Below are 25,839 nucleotides of genomic sequence, written 5' to 3' on the forward strand. Positions count from 1 at the left end.
TTTAAGGTTATAAAATTATGCTAAGGAATCAAATATGCCAGAAAACACTGAGATAATGACCCCTCTCTGGCCGACCCATAAAAGGGACTGCATAAGATACATGGCTTAAGCAGTCTGTGCCCTGACTACTGTCAGTTTCACCGTTAATTATGACTTCTGCCTTCAAGGCATGGGCTGGACTTGCCACAGAAAGGAAGCTGAAGGCTTCCCAATGACACCCACCCCATGAGCACAGTTCATTTTACATGCAGCACTCAGCAGGTCTGAGGAGTCCCTTAAGGCATAATCATCAATGGGAAAATGACAGCAGCTTCCCATCACAAAAAGTCTCAGGTGAAAAACAAGTTTCTATCTCACGAAAAAATTGGCATAAATAAATGATTCAGGAACTATGATTTCAGAGTCTCAAATAGTAACTAGGAGGCACAGCACAGAGATGCAAGAGGGGAGAACGGGGTTAGGAGGAAGGAAAGGAAGAAGACACAAGATCCCAGAACCGCAAGGCACGTAGCAGGTGACAGATCCCAAAGAAGAGGAAGCAGGGGCTTAGAGAGTAAAATTCCTTTGCAAGACCATAGTTATGGCAGAACTAGGACTAAGGCAGAAACTATGGATTGTGTTTTTCCAAGAAAATAACTTCTAGAAGATAAAATAATTTATTTCAAACATAGAAATAGACTTTAAACACTGTAGAGTATTTTGGTTTTATGCCCCCTCCCACCTAATATCAACCTTGAGAGAGAGAAAACTTTGTCTGAGGGGGTGATTTCCCTTTTCTATTCAATTCCCTCCCTTGGAGATAGATACATGGCATTTATAGTACCTACTTACTCTGGAACCTAATCGACATTGTGTTGAAATGTTATGTAACTCAAACACGAAAGTATGCCTTTCCAGACACATCAGAAAGCCTTAAAATTTATGCTTTCTATCTTTACTCTCTCTACTAAGCCCCGAAACTTCAACTATTATATTATGCAGATAGTAGACACTTAACAAATATTTACGTAGATGGGTAGCTGGATGGATTCACAGATAGACAAAACAGATTGTAGAGCTGCCTGGAAACTCTGTATCATATTCACAGAAAACCTGGCAGGTAAGATAGGTGTACATGGACCACGCAAATTTGCTAGGCCATGATATGATTGCTTCACCAGAAATTGACAAATGTACACACCGTGTTTCAGTCACTGAGGCCCCACAATCTGAAATTAGGTATTCATTTCACTCACACCACGAGGCAGTAGGTATTAGACCATTCCTCCCAATTAAGATGATACGATGGCACATACTTAGTTTTAGACATATTCCCCTACAAACCTCAAATTGAGAGAGTTGCTTGAGTGTGTAAGTGTATGAGTGTGTGTGTGTGTGTGTGTGTATTCAGAAAGAGAAGGGAAAACACTCGTGGGGTGTGTTTATACCATAAAGAAAGGGGAAAAAAAAGTTAACTTGAGACCTGGTATCTGAAGGAGGTATATTCAGGTTGGCTGCATTCATTGCCCTCTGTAAGCTAGGACTGATCTGGTTGCATGCTGTAGAGACCTGGCTTGCAGGAGGTGAAATGGGTCCCAGTCGCTGAACCATCATGGGACTGCTGGTGACCACTAGATTGTTGCAGCTGCCTTTTCCAATGGACTTGCACTGAGGCCCAAAGCCAAGAGCCCCTAAAAACAAATGAATCAGGTTAGCTTTCATGTCCCTTACATCAGAAATCAGTAAATACAGACATGTGCACGCTTGTATCAGGACCCATTTTTAGAGACAGTCCTCAGATCAATTTTTTTTTTTTTTTTAGTATTGGTGATAGCAAAAGGCTTTCTCCAATTCCAATGACAAAGCCATAATGCTATAATAGAAACCTTTCCCTAATGAGCACTCATATAAAATGTGCTTAAATTTTACTCCTTCTATGTAGAAGTGTCCAGTTATATTAAAAATCATATTTTATAATATCCTTACCTAAAGGGTTAAGGTGGTAAGTAGATGGGACTGCCTGTATCAAACCAAGTTTTTTCCTAGAATAGCTAATATCTTGAATCACCCAGCAAGGAAAGTTGACACTACTGGAAAAAACCTGTTTAACTGGTTTACTTCATTGCAAATCTGTACTTCCAATAAGTCCCTTCACAAGGATGTAGTCTGGCTGTGTCTCTCTACTCTTGGTTTTTTTCCTCCTCATCTCAACACACTGTCATTGGACATCTACTCAATTTTTAAAAAAATCAGGATGAGAGAGTTGTAAACAAAATGCTCATTTGAAAAACAGCATGGTAACTAAATTGGACATAGATTTTTCATTTTCATTAGTAACAATCTTTCAGTGTAGTAAAAGCTGGTACATACCCAAAGGGGAAAGAAAAAAGGGAACCCACAAGAATCTGTGTCGTTATGGAAAAGTGAAAAGCAAAGAGTTTGAGAAAGGCAAACACTGCCATGACTCATTTATAAAAAAATCATAATGAGCTGAATCATTCTAGACATTCTTTTTACATGGATGCACTTTCTCAAACTTTTTTTGTCAACTACCTGGTCAAGTCTCAGTAACTATACACTCTGTTCCCATTTCTAGCAAACAAAAATATATACGATCTCAATCTTTAACAAATTAAGCTTTACATTGCAAATTTCCCATCTTTTTCATTGATATATTTGGGATCAAAGTAGGAAGAAAAGTGTCACTGTCACTTTTCTTAGCTGTAGGGGTCATAATTTCCTATTTTGTTTTCCCCAAAATTAAATCAATAGCCCAAAAGTGCCTTTACTTGTCATCTTTTGTAACATTCTTCCCAAGGGCCCCCCAGCCCCAAACAATAGAACAAACAAGACATGGGAGCAATCACTGTTTCCATCATTGCAGCCCTATCTCAAAAATGCTGGGGGAGTCACAGCATCATTAGCTGCTGGAAATCCTGGTCTAGAGCAGACTTATGGGACACTAAAATCCAAGCGGTAATTGACCTGCACAAAATCACACAGGGATTTAAAGATAGAATAGAAACTGATTCTACTAGAATGTATTTTTATGTCACCTGTGTGATTAAATTTAGGCTCTGATATGCCTAGTTTCTTCCTTGTACACTTTCCAAGATCATTCGCTCCAAAAGAAATTTCTCTGATTTTCTTTCCCAGATACATAAACCAGAACCTCTCCTTTACCCCTCCCATTGCAGTTTATATCTGATCCATCTTCTTGTGCCTTAAAAGATCAGTTATAGATATTGTTTTCGTAACTCATAAAGCACTGTATTATCAGGGCTTCATCTTGACACCAAGAATAACAGGTACACCTTTATGTAATGCATCATAAATTCAATATCTTTAAAAAGCTCAATAAGCTACATGCATTAGCTTTTCAAACTCCCTTTTTACCTTGAAAAAAGGCAATGTGATGGTTCATGGCCTAGTCCAGTATATAAGACTGAATGAATGAATTCTCTATATGAATTCTTTCCCCAGGTCCCATTGCTACTAGCCACTACTATTAAGAGCAACATCAAATATCAAGTATTCTGTCAAATTTAATGTCATATATTTATCTAAGGAACTCAGTCATTCCATGCCTATTTCCTCTTCAGTAAAAAGGTATTAATATCTATCTACCTCTAAAACAAAGACATAGCAGCTGGAACAGCATCCAAGAAATACTACTTGATGGCAAAACATATCAACAGATTATTTCATAAAACTAAAATGGCATATTGTAAGGTGTACCATTATTTTACGTACCAGTAAGAACATGAACTGCCAGTCCAACTAGTGCGTGATGTCCAGATTTCAGAGATGTTGTAATGTAAAAACATGCACACCTTAGAGCCAGTACAAACTAATGGCATCACTGAAACATTTATTTTAACCCTTGTCTTGTTCATGCTCTTCTCTCTGCCTGGAATGCCCTTACCCTAACTTATCCATCTAGTGAGCACCTCTGCATCTTTAAGGTCTCAATTCAAGGGTCACCTCCTATATGACCTCCTCCTCCACTACCTGTTAGGCAGATCTGACCACTGCTTCTTTAATTTGTCCACATCTCCCATCACACATGTGCCTCAGCACCCATAGTGCTTCAGGGAACTAAACTCTTTACATGCCTGCCATCTTCTCACTTTTATACCTCACTGCTGTTTAAAGACAAAGCTCTTGTTTGAGGCATCTCTACTTCCTTAGCACCTAACTTAGGGTCTAACGCACATTACATAATAAAATCTATCCAGTGAAATTAGAATGAATGAATGAAAATAAAAGATACTTATAAGTGAATATTAAATACTGACAAGTTATTCCATTGAAACTCTCCTGGTCATCTTTTTTTGATACACAGTGCCTGTTTTTCAAAAAGCAGAAACAAAAATCTCCAAGTCAATCCTTCGATGCCTCTCCACAGAATTGCTAACTAGATCTGAATGGAATATGAAGTCAGTGGGGGTAGTAATTATAAATCCATCTTCCTGGGCCAGAATTTTACACTGGTCAAGGCTGCCTCTGTAACTCTCTACTCTGGATTCATACATTCACATTGTTTTCTTGCTTTGTAATAAAGAAATGCTAATTATCTCCCTAATATCTCCACATTCTTACTACACCACCTCCTACTCCCAAATTCACTGGTCAACTTTACACTTGATCTTAGCCAAAAGGCCAAGAAGCTATCACTGATCAACTTTAACCCCATCTAAGCACAAATGGTATCACAAATGGTATCCTTGAAGCATGAAAATTAATGGTGAACTTCTTGGGAACATGTAAATGTTTGTGGTACAACTATGAGGATGTTCTGGAAAATGGAAAATGGCATCATCTGTCTCACACATGCAGGCAAACAAGTCTGACCAAGAACCACTGTGCTCAAGACAGCCATCTAAGTTCTTTCATAGTGCCAGAAACATAATGAACACCTATACCTCTAGACTTCTCAGAATTGTGCAGTGTCTTGGAGTGTGGGTTCTGGAGACAGCTTGCCTGGGATCTGCTATTTGGGGACTTAGGCAAATTACTTAACATTTTTGTGCTGTATTTCTCCATGTCTATGTCTTCTCATCTGCAAAACAGGGATAAAATTAACCCTCCCTCTGATATGGTTTGGATCTGTGTCCCCACCCAAAACTCACATTCAACTGTAATGCCCAGTTTTGGAGGTGGGGCCCAGTAGAAGGTGATTGGATCATGGGGGGTGGATCCTTCATAAATGGTTTAGCACCATCCCTTTGGTGCTGTTTTCATGATAGAGTTCTCATGAGATCTGGATGTTTCAAAGTGTGTGGCATCTCCCCCTCTCTCTCTTCCTCCTGCTCCAACCATGTAACACATGCCTGTTTCCCCTTCGCCTTCCACTATGACTGAAAGTTTCCAGAGACCTCCCCAGAAGCTTCTATGCTTCCTGTTAAGCCTGCAGAACCATGAGCCAATTAAACCACTTTTCTTTATAAATTAGCCAGGCTGGGGTATTTCTTTATAGCAATGCGAGAACAGACTAATACCAAGGAGTGGGGCATTACCATGATACCTGAAAATGTGGAAGAAGCTTTGGAATTGGGTAATGAACAGAAGTTGAAAGAGTGTGGAGGACTCAGAAGAATACAGGAAGATGTGGAAAATACTGGAACTTCCTACAGACTGCCTGAATTATGACCAAAATGCCGATAGTGATATGGACAGTGAAGTCCAGGCTGAGGAGGTCTCAGACAGAGATGAGGAACTTACTGGGAACTGGAGCAAAGGTCACTTTTGTTATGCATTAGCAATGAGGTTGTAGGCATTGTGCCCCTGCCCTAGGGATCTGTGGAACTTTGAATTTGAGAGTGATTTAGTGTATCTGGAGGAAGAAATTTCTAAGCAGCAAAGAGTTCAAGATGTGGCCTGGCTGTTTCTAACAACCTGTGTTTATATATGTGAGCAAAGAAATGACCTGAAACTGGAAGTTACATTTAAAAGGGAAGCAGAGTGTAAAAGTTTGGAAAATTTACAGCCTGTCCATGTGGTAAAAAAGAAAAAAGCATTTTCAGGAGAAGAATTCAAGCAGGCTGCAGAAATTTGCGTAAGTAAAGACGCGGCAAGTACTCACAGCCAAGACAATGGGGGAAGGCCCCAAAAACATTTCAGATAACTTTCTGGCAGCACCTGTCATCACAGGCCCAAAGGCCTAAGAGGGAAGAATGATTTTATGGGCCAGGCCCAGATCTCTGCTGCACTGCAGGGCCTCCTAACACTGCTCCCTGCATCCCAGCAGCTCTAGCTCCAGTCTTGGTTCAAAGGGGCCCAGGTACAGCTCAGGCCTCTGCTTCAGAGGGTGCAAACCATAGATGACTTGGTGGCTTCCACATGGTATTAAGCCTGTAGGTGCACAAAATGCAAGAGTTGAGGCTTGGTAGCTTCTGCCTAGATTTCAGAGGATGTATGGAAAAGCCTGGATGTCCAGGCAGAAGCCTGCTGCAGGGGTAGAGGCCACATGGAAAACCTCTTCTAGGGAGGTGTGGAGGTGAAATGTGGGGTTGGAGCCTCCACACAGAGTCTCCACTGCAGTACTGTGTAATGGAGCTGTGACAAGAGGGCCACCATCTTCCAGACCCCAAAATGGTAGATGCACTGTCAGCTTGCACCCTGCACCTGGAAAAGCCAGAGGTACTCAATGCCAGCCCATGAAAACAGCTGCCAGGGCTGCACCCTGCAAAGCCTCAGAAGCAGAGCTACCCAAGGCCTTAGGAGCCCACCTCTTGCACCAGTGTGGCCTGGATGTGAAACAAGGAGTTACAGGAGATTATTTGGGAGCTTTAAGATTTAATGACTGCCCTAGGGGGTTTGGGGCTTGCATAGGACCTATAGCCCCTTTATTTTGGCCAATTTCTCCCTTTTGGAATGGGAATGTTTACCCAATGTCTGTACCTCCATTGTATCTTAGCAGTAACTAACTTGTTTTTTGATTTTACAGGCTCACAGGTGGAAGCGCTAGCCTTGTCTCAGATGAGTATTTGGACTTCAGACTTTTGAGTTAATGCTGGAATGGGTTAAGACTTTGGAGACTGTTGGGAAGGGATGATTGTATTTTGCAATGTGAGGACATGAGACCTGGGAGGGGTCAGGATGATATAATATGCTTTGGATCTGTGTCCCCACCCAAATCTCATGTTTAATTGTAATGCCCAATTTTGGAGGTGGGGCCTGGTGGGAGGTGATTGGATCATTGGGATAGAGCCTTCATGAATGCTTTGGCACTGTCCCTTTGGTGCTATTCTCGTGTTAGAGTTCCCATGAGATCTGGTTGTATAAAAGTGTGTGGCACTGCCCATGGCTCTCCCTTCCTCCTGCTCCAGCCATGTAAGATGTGACTGCTTCACCTTCACCTTCTGCCATCATTGAAAGTTTCCTGAGGCCACCCCAAATGCTGTTATGCTTCCTGTTAAGCCTGCAGAACTGTGAACCAATTAAACCTCTTTACTTTGTAAATTACCTAGTCTCAGGTATTTCTTTACAGCAATGTGAGAACAGACTAATACAACCTCATAAGGTTGTTGTGCATCTAGTATTAACAACATACATAGAGGACTCAGCACACTATCAAGCACATAGTAGGTACTTAATGGATGTTAACTGCTACTGTTGTTATTGATACTATGATTGTTACATGCCTGTCATTGCTTTTTTGCTCCTTCTCTTTCTAAAGAAAACATTCCTTTATAATTCCTTGAGCACAACAAGATAGTAAATGATGCTGTTTAATTCTCTTCTCATTTCCAATATTCTTCCTGCTTTAAGTCTACAGCCAATTTAAAAAAAAAAAAAAAAAAAAAAAAAAAAAACACATGTCATCACAGAAGAAAAGTTTTCAGTTGGCCAAGTTTGAATGTTCCTTAGCTTGTTATTCCTGAAAACAAACCATACAACTTTTCTGACTACCAGATGTGCCAATGACTTGTGCACTGGTTTTCATTTTGAAACACTGCTTATTTTTAGAGACTACATGACGTATTTTAAAAATGTGTTTACTGCTCAAATGAGGACCTAAGTGGATGGCATTCTGAGTACCACATACATTCTAGCCAAAATCACTGTATGCTAGTAGGGAATGCAAACGTTTTGTATTTTCAAATTTCTGAACCTAGAGTTCATCTTAGCAGGGCATGTTTTTAATTAATGTCTTCATTAGTTAAAAGGGTTCTCTTGAAGTCAAATGACTGATTATGTCACAATTATCACTACTGAGGCTGCAGCATTCAGAACTATTTATGTGTATCCACTGGTTCTAAAAATGACGTAGATACAGGGGGAACAAGAACGAAATATATTTGGGAAGAGCAGAGAGAAGTAACCAACAATAACATTGTTATTGTTCATTTATCTGACACTTATCAAATGCCAACCACTAGCCAGGCAGTCCACAGAGACAATGGTGAGCAAGATTAACCCAGCCCCCCATGGAGCCCACAGTCTAGCCATGAAGATGCACAGCAAACCAACCATTCATTATAAAAGAGGTGATCCCTGCTCCTAGGCTGGGTCATATAAAATGATATTCTTAATAGGTCGAAAATGATCATGTAAGAGCAATTTCTATATGGTTCAACCTGACACACACACAAGGTGTTACAGAAAGAGAAATATACATACTAGGGTTTGAGTCCTGCCTCCCGCCCTTACTGGTTGTGTGATATCAGGAAGGTCCTTAAGGTCTCTGTGCCTCAGCGTACTGTTCTAAAATGGGGACAGTAATAATACCTAACTCATAAGGTTGTTCTGAGGATTAAAAAGTTTAGTAAATATTAATATATGCCTCACTGCCTCTAAGCAGCAGGGTTTTCTTCCCACACTTTTCCTTGAAAACATTTTTAAAGCTACAGAAACGTCACAAGAATAGTACGATAAGCTTCAACTTTATCTAATGTTCTATCTATCCATCTCTATATATAAACTTATTTTGTATTAGAGTATTAATTTTTGAACCATTTAAGTTGCAGATTTCATGTCCTTCATTCCTAAATATATGACCATAATACAATCATTGAATTCAAGACACTTAGCAATGATATAGTATTAGTATGTAATATACCATCTACACTCAAATGTTACTTATAGAACAATTGTTTTCCAATCCAGGATCATGAATTGCAAACACAGGTTTTGAGACTCACATTCAGGTGGGCATTCAAGAATGGGATATCACCAACTAGGGTTGGGATATCACTCGACACTTGGGCACTAAAAGCAGACAGAAAAGTGGAAAAGATGGTGGAAGGAAAGAAGTGAGAGGTTAACAGTACATAACACAGTAGTTAAGAGCCATAGATTTCCATCCTGGCTCCACCACGGACTAGCTGTGTGACCTTGGACAAGTTACTTAAGCTCTCTGTACCTCAGTGTCCTGATCTCTCAATGAGGTTAACACTAGCAGTTACCTCAGTTTAGAGGATTAAAAAGTCTAATATATGTAATAGGGCCTGGCACTTAATAAATTCATTGTTAGTTCTATTTATATTTTATTAAAGAACTTGTCTCTCATATGGTACCTTCTGATATTGTTTCTAGCACCTCTTCTCCTGAGTGCCCAGAAACAGCATGCTGATGCCTTCCTGCCCAAGACCTTCTGCACACACACACGCACACACACATACACACACACACATGCCGTACATCTGTCCTCGCCTGAACGGGATCCAGGCTTTATTTAGGCCATTCTTGTTCCTCATATCCATTTTCTCTTTCTCTCAGCTATTTTAGAAAAGAATGATTACTTCAAACTAAGGTGTCAGTGACTAGCAAAATACCTCAAGAACATTTTACTGCAAAACAATAATACAATAGAAAATAAGTAAAATTTCAAAACGTGGCAAGAAAGACTGAAAGGAATTTTTTTTAAAACCTCTCAACCATACCCTTTTACTGTGCAAACCTGTTTTATATAAGCCTGGCCCTTTTATTTCCTAGCAAGCACAAATTCAACATACAATTGAAGTAGAGTTGAAAGCCAATTTAGATCACTTGCAAATGAAGTTTTTGCAACTTTGAGGCTCAAAGTTTCCCACTATTTTTAGTTCTAAGCACCTAACTATCCCTAACTGGCAAGGCTTCCTTTAATAATGAAATCAATGCCTAATATAAAATATGAGTCTTACACCTCCTTCAAAAGTAAATAAGTCCCAGATGCTATTGGAAAATATTTTTATTTTGCATGGGAAATGGTGGCTGGCCTCCATAGCCAGCTTGTGGATGTAACTTTGGTCATTTAGCAGAGTAATTTTACCTCTTAGCTTTAGTTTCTTCCATCTCCAAAAGACAAATAATACCATACACCCTACATGGTTGCTTCGAGGATTAGTGAGGCCCAACATATATGATCTGCCTGCTCAGTAAAGAGTAGTTATAATTTTTGTTAATGTTATTGCCATGATTATGTCACAGAATGATATTTTTAGTAATGCAAATTGAGCCATAATGGGGAGAATGATTATCTAACTTAGGTGTGCAAAATGGTAGGAACACTTCTTTCTAGCCATTTTTTAAAAAAGGAACTGTCTCTCAGTACACCCTTCCCTGCCAAAGTAGAAAGAATAAGTGGGGATGAGTAGTTCAGGAAACCCTTCTTGTTTTCCTTTGGGGACTAAGCTTACTTACCATGGAAAGACAGAGTTCTTTGCCACATGGTATATGCCTTACCTAGGAGGCTTGTCCTGAAAGAGCTGCCCTGGACTAGGGAGATAAGATGGCCTAATTCTATGGTCCAGTCAGCAGATCCACTGGACTCTCACACAAAGTTATGCCTTCCAACACATCCTCTATCAGAAAAAAAAAAGAGATATTCTGGTGGGAAAGAAATACATTATTTATTGTGGGTCCCCTCATAGACCCCAAATTATGTTAGGAATTATGGCATATACATTTCATCCCTAAGGTTTATTAGCGTAGCACATGTCAAAGCATTGTCTAGAATTGTCTATTTCGATAGCATTATCTCTCTTTTATTTGGGATTACCTTTATTGCTATTTTAAATTTAAAAATAATATGTATCTGTGTATGTGTCCATGTGCTTTAAAAGGCAAATAATGCAAAGTTATAAAAAGAAAAAGCTCATATTCCACCCCCCACATATATCATTCCCTTAAGGTAATGAACTCTAACAGCTGAATGTGTATCCTCCCACATTCTTCTCTAAATTCATTCAAATATGAGTATGTATGTTCTAATTCTAAAGGCAATGTGAGTTATGCACACATTGACCCCTATATTGGAGAGAAGTCATCGAACTATGACTGTTTTGACAAAGAATAATGTCTGTAAACTAATACTCAAATAGCATATCTAATATAATATACATATTCATTCTTATAATGAAATATAGGAGCCCACCAATAAATAAAGAATAGAATCTTAGGCAAGGCATAGTATCAATCCAAGCCTTTCCTCTTTTCTCAAATGGGAGAAACATCAAATATATGAAAGAACTTTGAAAAGTATGTTCTTTCACCACAGAAAGAAACAGGTACCCTTCTCTCCAATCTGCTATGCAAAAACAGATCAATGAAGGTAAGCACAGGTCATCAAATTCACCTTTCATGAATACTCCTCCCTAGAGCTAGAAACGTCCTGCATACCAAACACTCTAGGCTTGTTATGTAGTGTTTTGTCAAATTCGTAATATTTCACTGCTGAGATACATTAGTAACAATTCAATGAATATATGTGAATGTGTGGTGTATTACTCTGAAATACAGTAAGGCATGGCTAAATGGCTACGAACACCCAAGGATGACAATTAGAATGAAATAACCGGCTCCTACATCCAGGGGCAAAGCAATCGAATTTGGCAATTGTGACAAAGGCTCAAAACTGTGCAAAACCTATGGAAGATAAGGAATGCTAGATATAACATCCTGCCTCCATGGCACTCACGTCTCTGAAGAGATAAGATATACTCACCTAGGAACAATCGGATAATGTCGCTAGACTGTACAGGATTAAGCATGAAGCTAAATCATAGAGACAGGAGCTCAGAGGAGGAGGGCAATCCCTTTGTACTAGGTAATTCATCAAAGAAGAAGACTATGAACCACAAACACGTGTCCCAAAGTCCTTCAGGATGTCCAAAGATGTTAAATGACAATTAAGGTGGCCTCACAGAGATGTCCATGGGCCAATAAGTTTGGGAACCCCTAATACAACAAAGTTAAACATATCTCTTTACTATAAGTCTTCTCAGAGCCTTTAAAAATGCAAATGCATGTGATAAATCTCCCAGAAGACCAAATAATATTTAAAGTACATTTGTTTAGGGAGGTTTTTCCCAAGGGACTCATCTAAGACTGGCATTCTAAGGAATACCCTTTAGAAAACAATAAGCTAAAACACGAAGGAAGAACGAGCACACAAATAAGAAGGAAGTAGTAGGGTGTAGACACAGAAACGAAAGGGAGGAGGCACACCGCGTCCTGCAGAAATAAAGACGAGCTAGGGCTGCCTACAAGAGGAGAAAGGGAGGAGACAGAGCTTAGACGGTTGGTTCAGTCAGCCCTGAAGAACTGATTTAAAAGCTGGACATTACTTCTCCAGCAGTGGTTCAAACCTGGCTACATACTGGCATCCCCAGGTAAGCTTCTCAAATGCAAATTCCTAAGCTCCACTGCAAACCAACTAAACCAAATGATGCTGATATAACTAGTCACCTGATGTGCATCTGGGACCCTGTGCTATATAGGTAGTGGCACAACCCATTAGAAGCAGAGTTCATCCAAGATTCATCCGGAAGAGATGGCGAGAAAGGCTGGAGCAGCACATAAACCAGCTGTGCCGACGGCATAGCAGCCACAGGGAGGTAAATGACCAAATAAGAAAGCAATGGTTATGAAGCAAGTTAGAGTAAGGATTTTATAATTAGTTGCTAAAGATTTAGGCAATCACATTTAAATGGGAGAGGGGCTTCATATAATGTCTATTTGGTGAATTCATTACAAAGACAGCCAATAAATAGGTCAGATCTGAACCCAGGGAGATTCGTATGAATCATGCAATCTCCCACCACCTTGTCTTCAGGAGTTCAGCTTGAATCTTCCATGTTTATCCCACAAAGAACATAACTTTCATACCAGCATTCTTCCAACCTTAGTCAGCATTCAGGAATTCTGTCCACCAAGTATGGAATCACCAGCATTACTCACTGCAATTTATCCCTGTATTAAATGGAATCACATTTATACCCAAGAGATTAAAATGTATCATATTCCTTTCTGTACCACTCAGTGCCCTGGATTCCTGTGCATGAAGCCTCAATCTTGCTCCCCACCACTGGGCACTCCCAATAAGATGATATTAAGAACCTACAGTTCTGAGCCACTTCATAAGGATGCAAAGATAAATTAAGCAATATTCCTGGAGTTTGTATTCTAAAGTCCCATCCGTCAGCTATTGTACATCAATTATCAACTAATTAGTAGAGAGTGCTTATGCTGACCCTTCTGTTCTCTCTTGTAATGATTTGCCAAGTTAACTGAAAGCTGCTCTGCTCCACAGAGACTCTTAGTATAGCAAGAGTGTTAAATAAAGTTCACCAACAATTAGCCTGGAAAACCAAAGAGGAAATGTAAGCACATTTTACTGCTTCTCCCTCGACAAATTTTCTAGCAATCCCTGGGGAAGTAAGCAGATACATTTGTTAACTAAGCAAACAAGTACTCTGAAAAACTTAAACACCAGCAGAGGCACAACTTAGTAATTTATTGCTCACAGATCAGGTATTTGTTTATTGTGTCCCTGCTCTGTGCTACACTATATACTCTAGGGATTGTGGACACACAGATGAGTCAAATGATTCTTGCCTACCATCTAATTTAGTAGGTTTAGATCAAGCCTCATCCCTGGACTCATCTGTGAAAATATATAAAAGTGGAATTATTATGCTTACTGTGGAAAAAGAGGACTTCCACAAATATAAGAAAGAATGAATGGAAGGGAGGGAGAATGCATATTGTCATGGGAGAAAGCTGCCTCAGTTTCCCAAAGACACATTTACTGGGTGTTAGGCTTGGTCCTAGGCCATACAGCTAGCCCTTGGTCAAAGATCTTACAACCAGTTGGAGAGAGTGTTAACTAATACAGGAAACAATTGGGAAACACCTGATCTTAAACTGAGTTGCTTCACTGCTGAGTACAAAAAGAGCTCAAATGAGGAAAAGATCTGAATACACTGGAGGAGGCTTAGTAGAGGAGTGAGACTTCATCTGAGCCTTTTAATGGCAGGAGCAGAGGTGGCAATATGAAGAGCTGGATGGCCAAAATGAAGTGAGGGGCATGTGCTGAGAAAGTATTATGGAGGCAGCATGGGGGAAGCAGTAAAGAATGAGACACTAGAGCCAGAACAGCTTCCCTTACCAGCTGTGTGACCTTGGGCAAATGCCTTAAGCTCTCTGTGCCTCTATTTCCTTGTCTGCGAAATGGGGATGATAACTGTTCCCACCTTCACAAGGCTGTTTGGAGTACTAAATAAGTCATGTATGTAGACCATCTAGAACAGTTTGCAGCACCCAGTAAGTACTGTATAAGCTGTAGGCATTCATATTCTTACTAAGGTGTTACCAGATTGCACACAACCTCCAAAACCAGGCACTCCAAAGAGCTACAGTAGGCTTGTAAGCATGGGTATGTTGTGAGGAGGGAGCAAGAAGAGAACAGTCTATTTCCAGTACATTTGGAAGCAGAGCAAAGGCTGAAGGCAGGAAACCAAGCTAGGAAGATGTTGCCATAATCTCAGGATGAGACAAGGCTGGGAAGAGCAAACAGAGCAAACAGGGTAAGCCCAACTTATCTTATTAAGAAAACAAGTAAGATGGCTGCTGAAGTGCCTTTAAGAAGTACTAGATTCAGAACATTTCTTCCATAAATCAAGGTTGTATATCTCTCAACCTGCTTTTTCCCCTGCTCCAAGCCAAACAAAAGCAGAGGCTGGGTGAGAAATGGCAAAACTGTCTCTGGGTGAGACCCCTCACTGTACGGAGCAATGACTGGTATCCCCCAGACAGCAAGTGCTCACCAAGTATCTGTTGGATGAATAGGTAATGAATACAACTTTTAAGAACAATTGATAAGTCAAGTATAGTTCAAGGCCACGAATCAAATTGAGCAGTTCCTCTGAAATGTGTGTGAGTCATGATGCTAAAGAAGACTGAGGTCCCTCGTGGACACAACTGTTGACAAGTCTCTAAATTACTGAACAGACAGAAATATTACTCATTCGCCTCCTCTGTCCATATTCCCTCCTGTTAGATACAGATACACACGAACACATTCAGTGTGAAGGGTGGGTAGTCTAAGCCAGCAGTCCCCAAGCTTTTCGGCCCCAGGGACTGGTTTCATGGTTCGTGGTTTCATGGAAAGCATGGAAGGGGTGGAGAGGGTTGGGTGGGGTTCAGGATGAAACTGTTCCACCTCAGATCATCAGGCATTATTAATTAGATTCTCGTAAGGAGCACGCAACCTAGATCCCTCACTTGCGCAGTTCACTATGGAGTTTCTGCCTCTATGAGAATCTAATCCCACTGCTGATATGACAGGAGGCGAAGCTTGGGCTGTAATGCCCACTGCTCACCTGCTGCTGTGTGGCCTGGTTCCTAACAGGCCACTAACCCACACAGGTCCATGGCCCGGCAGCTGGGGATCCCTGGTCTAAGGTACTCAATATAAATCAATGGGACTTTTTTTCAGTATGTAAGAGCTGGTTCAGAGGCAAAATCCCAGCCAATTCTTCATATTAGATATAACTTCTTAGTCTGTAAAAGGCACATCTTACACAGTCATAATAGCCGCCCGACCAGGTAGATCGCTTGAGCTCTGGAGTGTGAGACCAGCCTGGACAACATGGCGAAATGCTGTCTCCACAAAAAATACAAAAATTAGCCAGTCATGGTGGCACATGCCTATAATCCCAGCTACTTGTGGGGCTAAGGTGGGAGAATTGCTTGAACCTGGGAGGTCAAGGCTGCAGTGAGCCAGGATGGCACCACTGCACTCCAGCCTGGGAGACAAAGTGAGACCCTGTCCCAAAAAAACAAAAACAAAACAGAACAAAAAAAGCCACCAGACTACCTTTGTTTTTCCCTAAGCAGTAATTTCCCATTACTGTCCAAAAAGACACATTCTCGATCATAAATTGTTTCTATTCCATATTCCGCATGGGCTTGCAAGTCCAGATGGGATGCCCAGAAGCCTCAGACCCAGAGGGAAGGACAATACTAATGAAGATTACATTATTTTGCATTATAATTAAGTCACCCATATTTCCAAGAAATGGAAAGTACCCAGCTTCCTCCCAGAAGTCCCCCAGAGCTGCTCAACTATCTCATAGGCCAGATACCCTTTCCTCTTCTAGACTGTAATTCTTAACTCTGAGCTCCAAAGCCCATTCAGCAGCTCATGTTTATGGCAAGAAAATTCAGTGAGCTATTATTTGTATTTTGTGCTCCTTCGTCTCAAGAGAGGTTATTATAAAAGGGCCAAGAGTAGACACTGTTTGAATTCATCTTTTTTTTTTTTTTTTTTTTTTTGATACGGAGTTTTGCTCTTATTGCCCAGGCTGGAGTGCAGTGGCACAATCTCAGCTCACTGCAACCTCCACCTCCTGGGTTCAAGCGATTCTCCTGCCTCAGTCTCCTGAGTAGCCGGGATTATCGGCGCGTGCCACCAGGCTCAGCTAATTTTTTGTATTTTTAGTAGAGACGGGGTTTCATCATGTTGGCCAGGCTGGTCTCAAACTCCTGACCTCAGGTGATCCACCCTCCTCGTCCTCCCAAAGTTCAGAGATTACAGGTGTGAGCCACCGTGCCTGGCCAAATTCATCCTCTCTCACAGTCTTGTGTAGAAATCTAAATTCACTGAGATTATTCCAGGTGCTCTGAAGGTGGCAGAGCCTTCTGAAAGAGGATAGTGCCTCTAGGAGGGAGACAGAAAGAGAGAGAGAGGTGGGATTGCCCAAAGTCTGGGAAGAACAACAGTTTGATGGTCCCTGAGTAGCAAGGCAGCTCCCAAGGAAGGCAGTGGGGGTAAAAGGTATGGCTGTATGGCCAAAATACAAAGGCCAGAACTTCAGGCCTGGGCTCCCAGTTCCAGCAAAACTTCCTGTGTCCAAGCAATGCACAGAGCAGCAGACTCCTAGAGGCGATGTGGGGCTCGGTCAAAGGGCATGTCAGCAGTAACCTGAAGAACCAAGAACAGAAAAGCTCCTGGAATGTTCTGCTCTCTACAAACGCCCTGGGATTCTGTGTCACCTTGGTAGCGTATCAGGCCACCCCAACTAGCAATGACTGAGATTAAATTTCCCACTAATGAGTAAGACGGGATCTTGGCATCTGATTTGCTGTGATTTAAAGGAAATAATTTAAAGAACCATTTCTTGTATACATAAATTGGTAGAATAAGTCACATTCACTACAGATTCGCCGAAAATTGGGGACGTAGGAAGGCTGAAATATCTACCTTTTGGCTCAGAAAACTTGTCATTGTATAAAATCACATAACTTTAACTAAAATACCAAAATATAAAAATACAATTTTAACATCACAAATCTCAACACACAGGCAATCTGGCTGAGGCCTACATAATGTAATTCCCTTCTGTTTCTTTTATTTAATGCTATTTTTTAACTTATAAGAGAACTAGAGTAATGTAAGCATTTCTGTAAACATGATTGGAACATGAGTTAGAATCGAAGTAAATGTGACTTTTATCTCTGCACCTTGTAGATGCGAATCCAGACATGGTACTGGCAATAACTCCCAACTAATCATATCTGAAATTAGGTCAAAAAATGAGGAAGAACAGAGTAGGTGCTCACTTACAACCCAAATTCTTTCCCATCAAAATGAAAAAGCAACCATAATACATATTGATGCCAGTATGAAAAAATCTAAATTAAGAGTTGTGCTTATGTTCTCCCTAAAATAATACTATTTTAAAAGTAGCAGTAGTTATTTATCTGAATTTGAATGCTAAAGCTGAGAATAAACATGAATAAAAAGTTAAATGTTAATCAAGTTGATAGCTTATTCCCTGAATAATATACAAAGTCTTAGAAGAGAGTAAATAACACATAATAAACAACATAAGAGCCTATGGTTTTCAATGTTAATGAGAGGGAGAGAAACAAAATCCTTTCCTAATTATCAAAGGGTCAATTAAGTAGAGGCCTTAGCTTGGGGGTTAGAGTGCCTCCTCATTCAACTGTTCCAGGTGAATCAAATTATAAACTCTGCCAGGATGTGGTCTCCTGTGTTCTAAACATTCCGTAGCAAAACAAAAATAACAAAACTACAGGCAGAAATCTCACTTTGATCTTCTTGTACAATGAGTGGAATACAAACCTTGAAACAAATCAAGTTTGAAATCAAATATTATAATAAATCCCCAAAAGTCATTGGGTAATATTAGCACCTTACGATGGGCAGAAAAATTATGAAGAGATCTCCAAAATATTTCCAATAAGGAAGACTGTGAGGCATTAATCTCAGCAAGCTCATACTAACTCTAAACTCTCAAAATGGAATCAATACAATTTCCTTCCAAACCTAACCCATCTAAGTGTATGAAATTTTCACACTTAAGGATATGCATGTTTCAGAGAAATTTTGAGAAATCAAATTATGTTTTAAGGCTGAAAGATCAGTGAGGAAATAAATCACTTTGGCCAAATTTCACAGGTATCTGCTTCCCCTTCTTCTCTCTTATAGCTGTTGAGTACTAGTTAGCCAAACCTACTCTCTACATACTCACCTTGCAAAATATCCAGAAAAAAAAGAATAAAGATATGTGTCTTTTTTCAGCTTTTACTGGAGCATAAATGACAAGCAGAAACTGTGTAAATGTAAGATGTATAATGTGATGATTTGACATACGTACACATTGTGAAACAATTACCACAATCCATAGTTAACATACCCATAACCTTATATGGTTACCTTTGCTTGCGCAGACGTGTGTATTTGTGTGTGTGTGTGTGTGGTGAGAAGTTAAGATCTACTCTCTTGGCCAGGCACAGTGGCTCACACCTGTAACCCCAGCACTTTGGGAGGCTGAGGCGGGCAGATCACCTGAGGTCAGGAGTTCGAGACCAGCCTGTCCAACATGGTGAAACCCTGTCTCCACTAAAAATACAAAAATTAGCTGGGCATGGTGGTGGGTGCCTGTAATCCCAGCTACTCAGGAGGCTGAGGCAGGAGAATTGCTTGAACCTGGGAGGTGGAGGTTGCAGTGAGCCGAGATTGCACCACTGCACTCCAGCCTGGGCAACGGAGAAAGACTGTATTAAAAAAAAAAAAAAAAAAAAAAAAAAAAAAAGTCTACTCTCTTAATAAATTTCAGGTAAACAATACAGTACTGTCAACTATGGTCACCACATTGTGCAGGAGCAATCTCCAGAACTTATTCATCTTGCATACGCTGCAACTTTGTACTCTTTGATCAATATCTCCCATTTTCCCCACCTCCCAACCCCTGACAACCACTATTCTACCCTCTGCTGCTAGAGTTTCAGTATTTTGGATTCCACACCTAAGTGAGATCAGCCAGTATTTGTCTTTCTGCAGTATCTTTTGTCTTTTTCTATCAAGCACACTGAACTATCTATGGCGAAACCATCTAAATGTTCGAAAGAGATTTTCCACCATCTTCAGAATTCTAGGATCAAGCCAGTGAGAAAGAAAAGAGAATAGACGACTTCTCCCATCCTGTTTAAACACAGTGAGCACCTTAGTACGGAAAGATTTTCCCATTATCTTCTTTCAAAAATGTGTCAGCATGGTTTGGGGGAGGGTGAGACGACAGGGCAAGTGGGAGAGTTGTTATTGGACCTCAGGGGAGAAGTCAAGGGAACAAAGATTGAGAAACCTTGCTCCATAAATGTTGTCCTGTCATCTGACACCACAGCGCAAGGAATGCTAGTAACACCTCGGTCCAAAGGAAGAAAGAATAGAGTCCGAAAGAAATCTGAAAGGAAGGCGGATAATTCAGCTCAACCGACTTGTTTTTTGACACGTACCCTTGAAAAGAACAATTTTACCTCAGAAACTTGGCAAATGCAAAATGATATTTTTTGATAGGTTATAACATGCATTTTACTAAATGCACGAAGAGAGGGTGAGGGAGAAAAAGGCCAGGTATCTGAAGACAGGAAAGTTGTCAGGTTTCTCGTTTCTGTGTCATTTTTGTTTAGTCGGTCAAATGAAAATTCAAAACCATATAATTAGATAGTTGTTTATACATGATTAAGCATGAGATCATTGGACTCTACATGCCAAAAAGTCAGAGATGTGGTTAAGGGCAAGAAGGAACTATTAATAAAAGGAAATAAAGCTGTAATACATTTTTCACTTATGAATAAAAATAATTCAAAGGTCTCTAGATGGAAAAAGAGAAACAAAATCAACCATGAATAGGGGCAAGAAACCAGATAATTTTATAAATGGTTAGAATTCAATAAAACATAAGCCACTGGTATGAAAAGGCTTTTTTTCCTCCTCTATGATTCTAATCCTATTTTTTGCTTCTCGTAAACGTAACTCACAATGAGAACATAACAAAACTTACCTGTATTATATTTCTTTAGAATTGTTCTGGGAAATATTTAAGCAAGAACATGCTGTTTATTTATAAGAGTTACTTGTTCTTCATAACTGTCTTCACCAGTAATCCTCTCCGGAAAAACCAATAGCTGTCAGCTCCCTTGGAAAAGGCAGTGTTCTTTCGTTTTTCACAACTGCAGAATTTTCTTCCCATAGTGAAGTGAGCCCATTGAAAGCAAGGTTTAACTGACCATAACCTTCATAAAGGTAAGGCAGATGCTCCCAGATCCCCCATAGAATCTGTGATTTTAGACTTGGGCTCTGAAAACTGGTGTATCAACTGCTCATAGACCAAACACCACGCTATGGATGAGGTCAGTGGGCAAGTCTTTGGGATAACAGAGAAAATAAACTGATCCAGGATCAGCCTACTTACTCCTTGTTAGGTAAGGTTTTTAAGCCAATACTACAATGTCCCACTACTGGGAAAATACATCAATACAGGGTACCTCTGGAGAACACCCTGGTAAATGAAAAACTACACCCAAAGGTGGTTCAATTGTGTGTGTTATTTTCTATAACCAAACATATCTTTAGGTTGCCAAGGCTAGTACCTTCGCACACAAACGCTGTGATACGTAGTACAGCCAATTGATTGGAACAACATGATCGAAAACCAAAAATGACCAAAGCCCAAAGGATATCCATCCAACACACAGTTCTTAAGAATGAGGCTAAAATGAATCTAGTAACATTCAAAAAGCCCATAATGCCTAAGAAACATGAACACCGACTTTTACAGCCTGACTCTGAGAGCAGTCTCCGAGTCACATCAGTTCCCTCTGTCAGAGGGACCTAACATCTCAAACTTCCCTCTCTTTCCTCTCCCTTCCTCCACTTCTCTCTTCCTTCCAGCTTCCCTCCTCCCTTTGTTCCCCCTCCCTCCCTCCCTTTCTCCCTCTCTCTCCCTCTGTCTCCTTTAGTATCAGCCAGTTCTGACTCCCAGAGAGAGTAATCTTCTCTGGGAAGTGCATACCCGCTCAGTAGAATTTAAACAATATACTTCATTTAAGCCTGTATGATTAACTAAAAAATATAGAAATTCCTAAAAAGGTCATTTCCAAGAGACTCACATGACTATAAAGTACAAATCTGAGAAGGCATGGACAATTGAGACAAGGCACCGCATTCATAACTAATTCGGCAATTTTAACCTATCAAACCTATATATTATCTACATGTCTTACATGAGATAGGTACTTTGTTCTAAAGATACTTTTTAATTATTGACCTGATTTTGTCAAATTCAGCTCTTAACATACTCATTTAGTGCAAGAAGCTACCCAAAGCTGGGAGGAAAGTGCGCTTTCATGAAACAAAGCCTTTATGCACCATAACTTTATGGATTTGTGTCTTTAATGTTGAAGGAAGGGGGGACATCTTACTAAATTAATAAATATCGATTATTTGAAACAGTTGAATATCTACTATAGTTCTAGATAAGAAATTTGATAATTTATTCCTAAACAATGTGTGGCATGTAACTCAAAACTATTTTTCATCAATAATTAGTATTAATAATTAACAAGGGTAAACAACAAAAATACCTTTTGGAAATATTTCAACCTGGCCCTTTCCTCATTCCACAGGCTGCCTATTGCCAGTCTTTACCCTCAGTTTAGGGTTAATGACTAAACTGTCCTCATCTCTGACATGCAACACTACTCAGCAGCAATCTTCCCAAGAATGTGCTCACAAATACATAAGATTGAAAAGAATAAAAGTCTTATCAAAGTCACTGGAATCTGGCGAACTGATTTTTAAATTAGCAACTGCAGTTACGATCCACTCAGTGCTGAATTAGATTTTTCAGCAGTAGGGAAAGAACCCTGAATAAACTTCATCTCAAACGCCTATTCTCCTACCTAAATATGCAATTTCTTATGTCTTTAATGCAAGAATTAGCCTACTAATAAAAATTAAACAGTTCTCTAGATAAACACAGCAAAGAGGAAGGATGCTACACGAGCTATTCATTTAAAACAGGCCAGAACCAATGTACTGGATTTTATTTGGCACTCATTCTGAAGAGTACTACATTCGACTTTTAAAAACTATCTTGCTATTCTTTCTCAATTTGATTGTCCAAAAGCATCTTTAGAGTCAAACGCACCAGATCTTATACCAAATTAAAGGCATTTCACCATATGCCTCTAATTTTCTAGCCACCCTGACCTAGCACCTGACATTTAGAATTTTAAGCCCACTGCAATTAATCTCCTCTGGCCATTCATTTCTTCCCCAAATTGAACATTATGCAGGCAATATCCTAAGAAGTTCTGAAAGTTCAATGTCATACTATATTTTAATTTCTTACAGCAAATACAAATTCTACAATTCCTAGTCCTCTTCCTTCACATACCTCCATTCCATACATTACCATTATTCTTCCTGAAAAATGATCAAAATCATCAGCAAAAGCATCTCGTGCTTAAATTATTCATGTTCCCAGGCTGCTTGGCCACTGACATTTTAAAGTGTTAGAAGTAAGAAGTCCTTGCACTGCGGGGCTTCCATATGCAGTGTCTGCTTGTGCACCGTGTGGGTATAGAGTTGTTTACATCTTGCCCTTGGCTGGGGGCCTCAGACAGCTGTGCAGAGTACCTTGCATACATTTCCAGGACTACTTGCTCTGTGGTTTTATAAAATGCAGGCAGCAGGAACATTCAGGGACTGCTAGGACATTCAGCAAAGGCTGGTGTGCAGACAGGAAAGCATCTGACAAATGCAGAGTAAGAAACAATGATTCCCTTCAAGTGGAACTGCTGGTGAAGTCAGCCAGCGCTGGCCAGCGTGAACAATACTTGGGCAGGTCATTAACTTGCCTGGGTCAGAGCAGGTGGGTGAGCTCACCCACCCACCTTTCTGGAAGCAAAGTTTCACTTGCTGAGTTCATACCAAAAAAAAAACACTATAATATTCTAATGGCTAAACCAGGAATGTGTCTGAAAATAGCTAACTCTGCAAACCCTGCAGAAGACATCCAGGGAATTCACAAAGGTAAGTCAACTTACTGTCTGCTGTTTCAGTTTGCACACGTCTCTATAATAGCTACGTATGTATTACGTTGAAAATAAGCAAACACATTAGCAAACCAGGATTTTCTGAAGTGAGGTGATTACCACTGTATTATGTTTCTCCCTCTCCTTTTTTTTCTTTTGCATAGGAAAGTGTAAGTTACTGGTTAACTACACAAAGGAGTTAACATTTAACTCGAACACCAGGAATGCTTGAGCTCTTAATCCCTCCCCCCTTTTTCTTATTATAGCAAAAATAGCTTCAGGAAAACTCTTACTAATTATTGCTGATTCTAGATGAGATCTGGCTACATCAGTTTCCTTGCTGCACTCACAGGAGTTTGATTTCAGCCTGAATTCATCACTACAGTTCTTTCAGACATACTCCACTCCAGGCAGCCTGAAATCCCTGGTCACCACACCCCATGTCCCCATACTCTCCGTTTTTCCATCCTCAAAGATCAGCTCAAATGCTACCTCCTCCTTGAAACAAACCTTCCATATTCCTTCTTCCGATGCCAGGTTTACAGTGCTCTATCCCTCCTCTAAACTCCCATATAGTTATTTGTCTTTTGTGCTGTGGATCAATTCTACCTTATGTATCTATATCTCACCTTTCCCCCTAAACTGGCAGGTCCATGAGGACAGGGACTACACCTTATCCGCCTGGACCCCTACCTATCACCCCCAGGATATCAGGCCTCAGCTTCCTAATGCCTATGATCAGGTAATGCCCACACTACACCTGTAGCAAGTTTTAGTAAAGAACTTCTTTCCACAGGTAGGTGGAGAGAAGGCTACAAGGAGGGTGGGATTGTATAATTTACAATAGCGGGGAAAATACAAATAAAATAAACAGAGAAATTGCTGAGAAGCCTGGAATGGGGGTAATGTGGCCAGAGCTGCCACTTTGTTGTCCTGGCCATTCCTAACCCATTCTCCTCTCTCCTCCCCAGGCTGACTCCACACCTCATTGCACACAAAGCTCGTCCCTATCAACACAGCCTTTTCCAAACTGTTTGACTTGTCACCTTTCCCGTGAAGCCCTCCATGGAAACAAGATTATAACAAACCTCTGTCTCCTCTCCCCTTTCTTAGCTATTCATAAATACTCCAGAGGAGGTGCTGAGTTTACCTAGCTATCAACATGGTGATCATACTTCCTCACCAAGAACTTGTACTATTACAACTGCTACTACTACTACTACTAACAATAACAATGACAGTGACTCATCTATACGTTAAAAATGAAGTGAAAGCTAAAGTAAGCTTAATGGAAGGCTTACTTGGTGCCAGAGGAGGATGCCTGGCTGTATTCCCGGATTAACTCATTTAGCTCCCACAACAACCTTGATTATTACCATCCCATTTCACAGGGGAGGAAAACTAAGGTTTGAAGACCATATTAATTTGCTAAGAGTGAGTATTCAAACCCCAGCTAGCCCAATTCAAAAAACACACACAGATGGCTATGAGCTCATTCATATTCCCTTAACCACCACCTTCCACTTAACTGGACAAATACTCCTAGATGGAGAGAACACAGGACAATTGTCATTCTTCTCCCAAAGCTGGAACTCACACTCACCCAGAGCCTCCAACCTCTTGGTTTCCATATATAAGCAATAGTCAGGCATGACACCTTAATTTATTCTGTGTAGGTACCATAAATGGTGTCAGGCATGCAAGTATAAATAGATGACACTAGTCTAACCTTTAAAGTAGTGGTTAAGTGTCTATTATATAACCCCTCTTACTTTCAGGAATTTCTGATGCATAACATGAAATTCATTTGTTATTTCACTCATTCAGGAGTTAAAAACTGCATGGTAAGAGCAGGTGAAACAGAGATCAAGAGAATCACAGCGCGAAATAATGTCTGGTGAAATAAGGTAGGATAAAAAAGCTACTGAGACAGAGAAGGAGATGATGATGATGATGATAATGATGGTGATATTTAGAAACAAGATATGAAATATCTTATCTTGCATATATGTTACTACAAAAGGGATTTACTAACTGTTTATTCACGAAGAGTCTTCAGTGCGCACAGTTCATACGGATATATGTTAGGGATATAAGAACATAATGCACATGTGGGTGCACACATGCACACATAAACACACACACACACAGATGAGCACAAAGACAATTTCACAATGAATCCGGTACAATAAAAGGTAAAGAAGAGGTTCCCCAGAGAAGCAACCTCCTATAAACACCCAAAGCTTT

The 25,839-nt window shown here is 40.2% G+C and overlaps 1 protein-coding gene across 1 annotated transcript in view; it reads right to left on the minus strand.

Moving 5' to 3' along the window:
* The window catches only part of GLIS3 (GLIS family zinc finger 3), a 471,085-nt gene that overhangs the window by 311,105 nt on the left and 134,141 nt on the right, over window positions 1–25,839 (minus strand). Inside the window, exon 2 of the mRNA XM_030801507.1 lies at window positions 1,463–1,670. Coding sequence (XP_030657367.1) covers window positions 1,463–1,670 — 208 coding nt within the window. The remainder of the gene's footprint in view (window positions 1–1,462; window positions 1,671–25,839) is intronic.

Source organism: Nomascus leucogenys, chromosome 1a (genome assembly GCF_006542625.1).
Source record: "Nomascus leucogenys isolate Asia chromosome 1a, Asia_NLE_v1, whole genome shotgun sequence".
NCBI lineage: Eukaryota > Metazoa > Chordata > Mammalia > Primates > Hylobatidae > Nomascus > Nomascus leucogenys.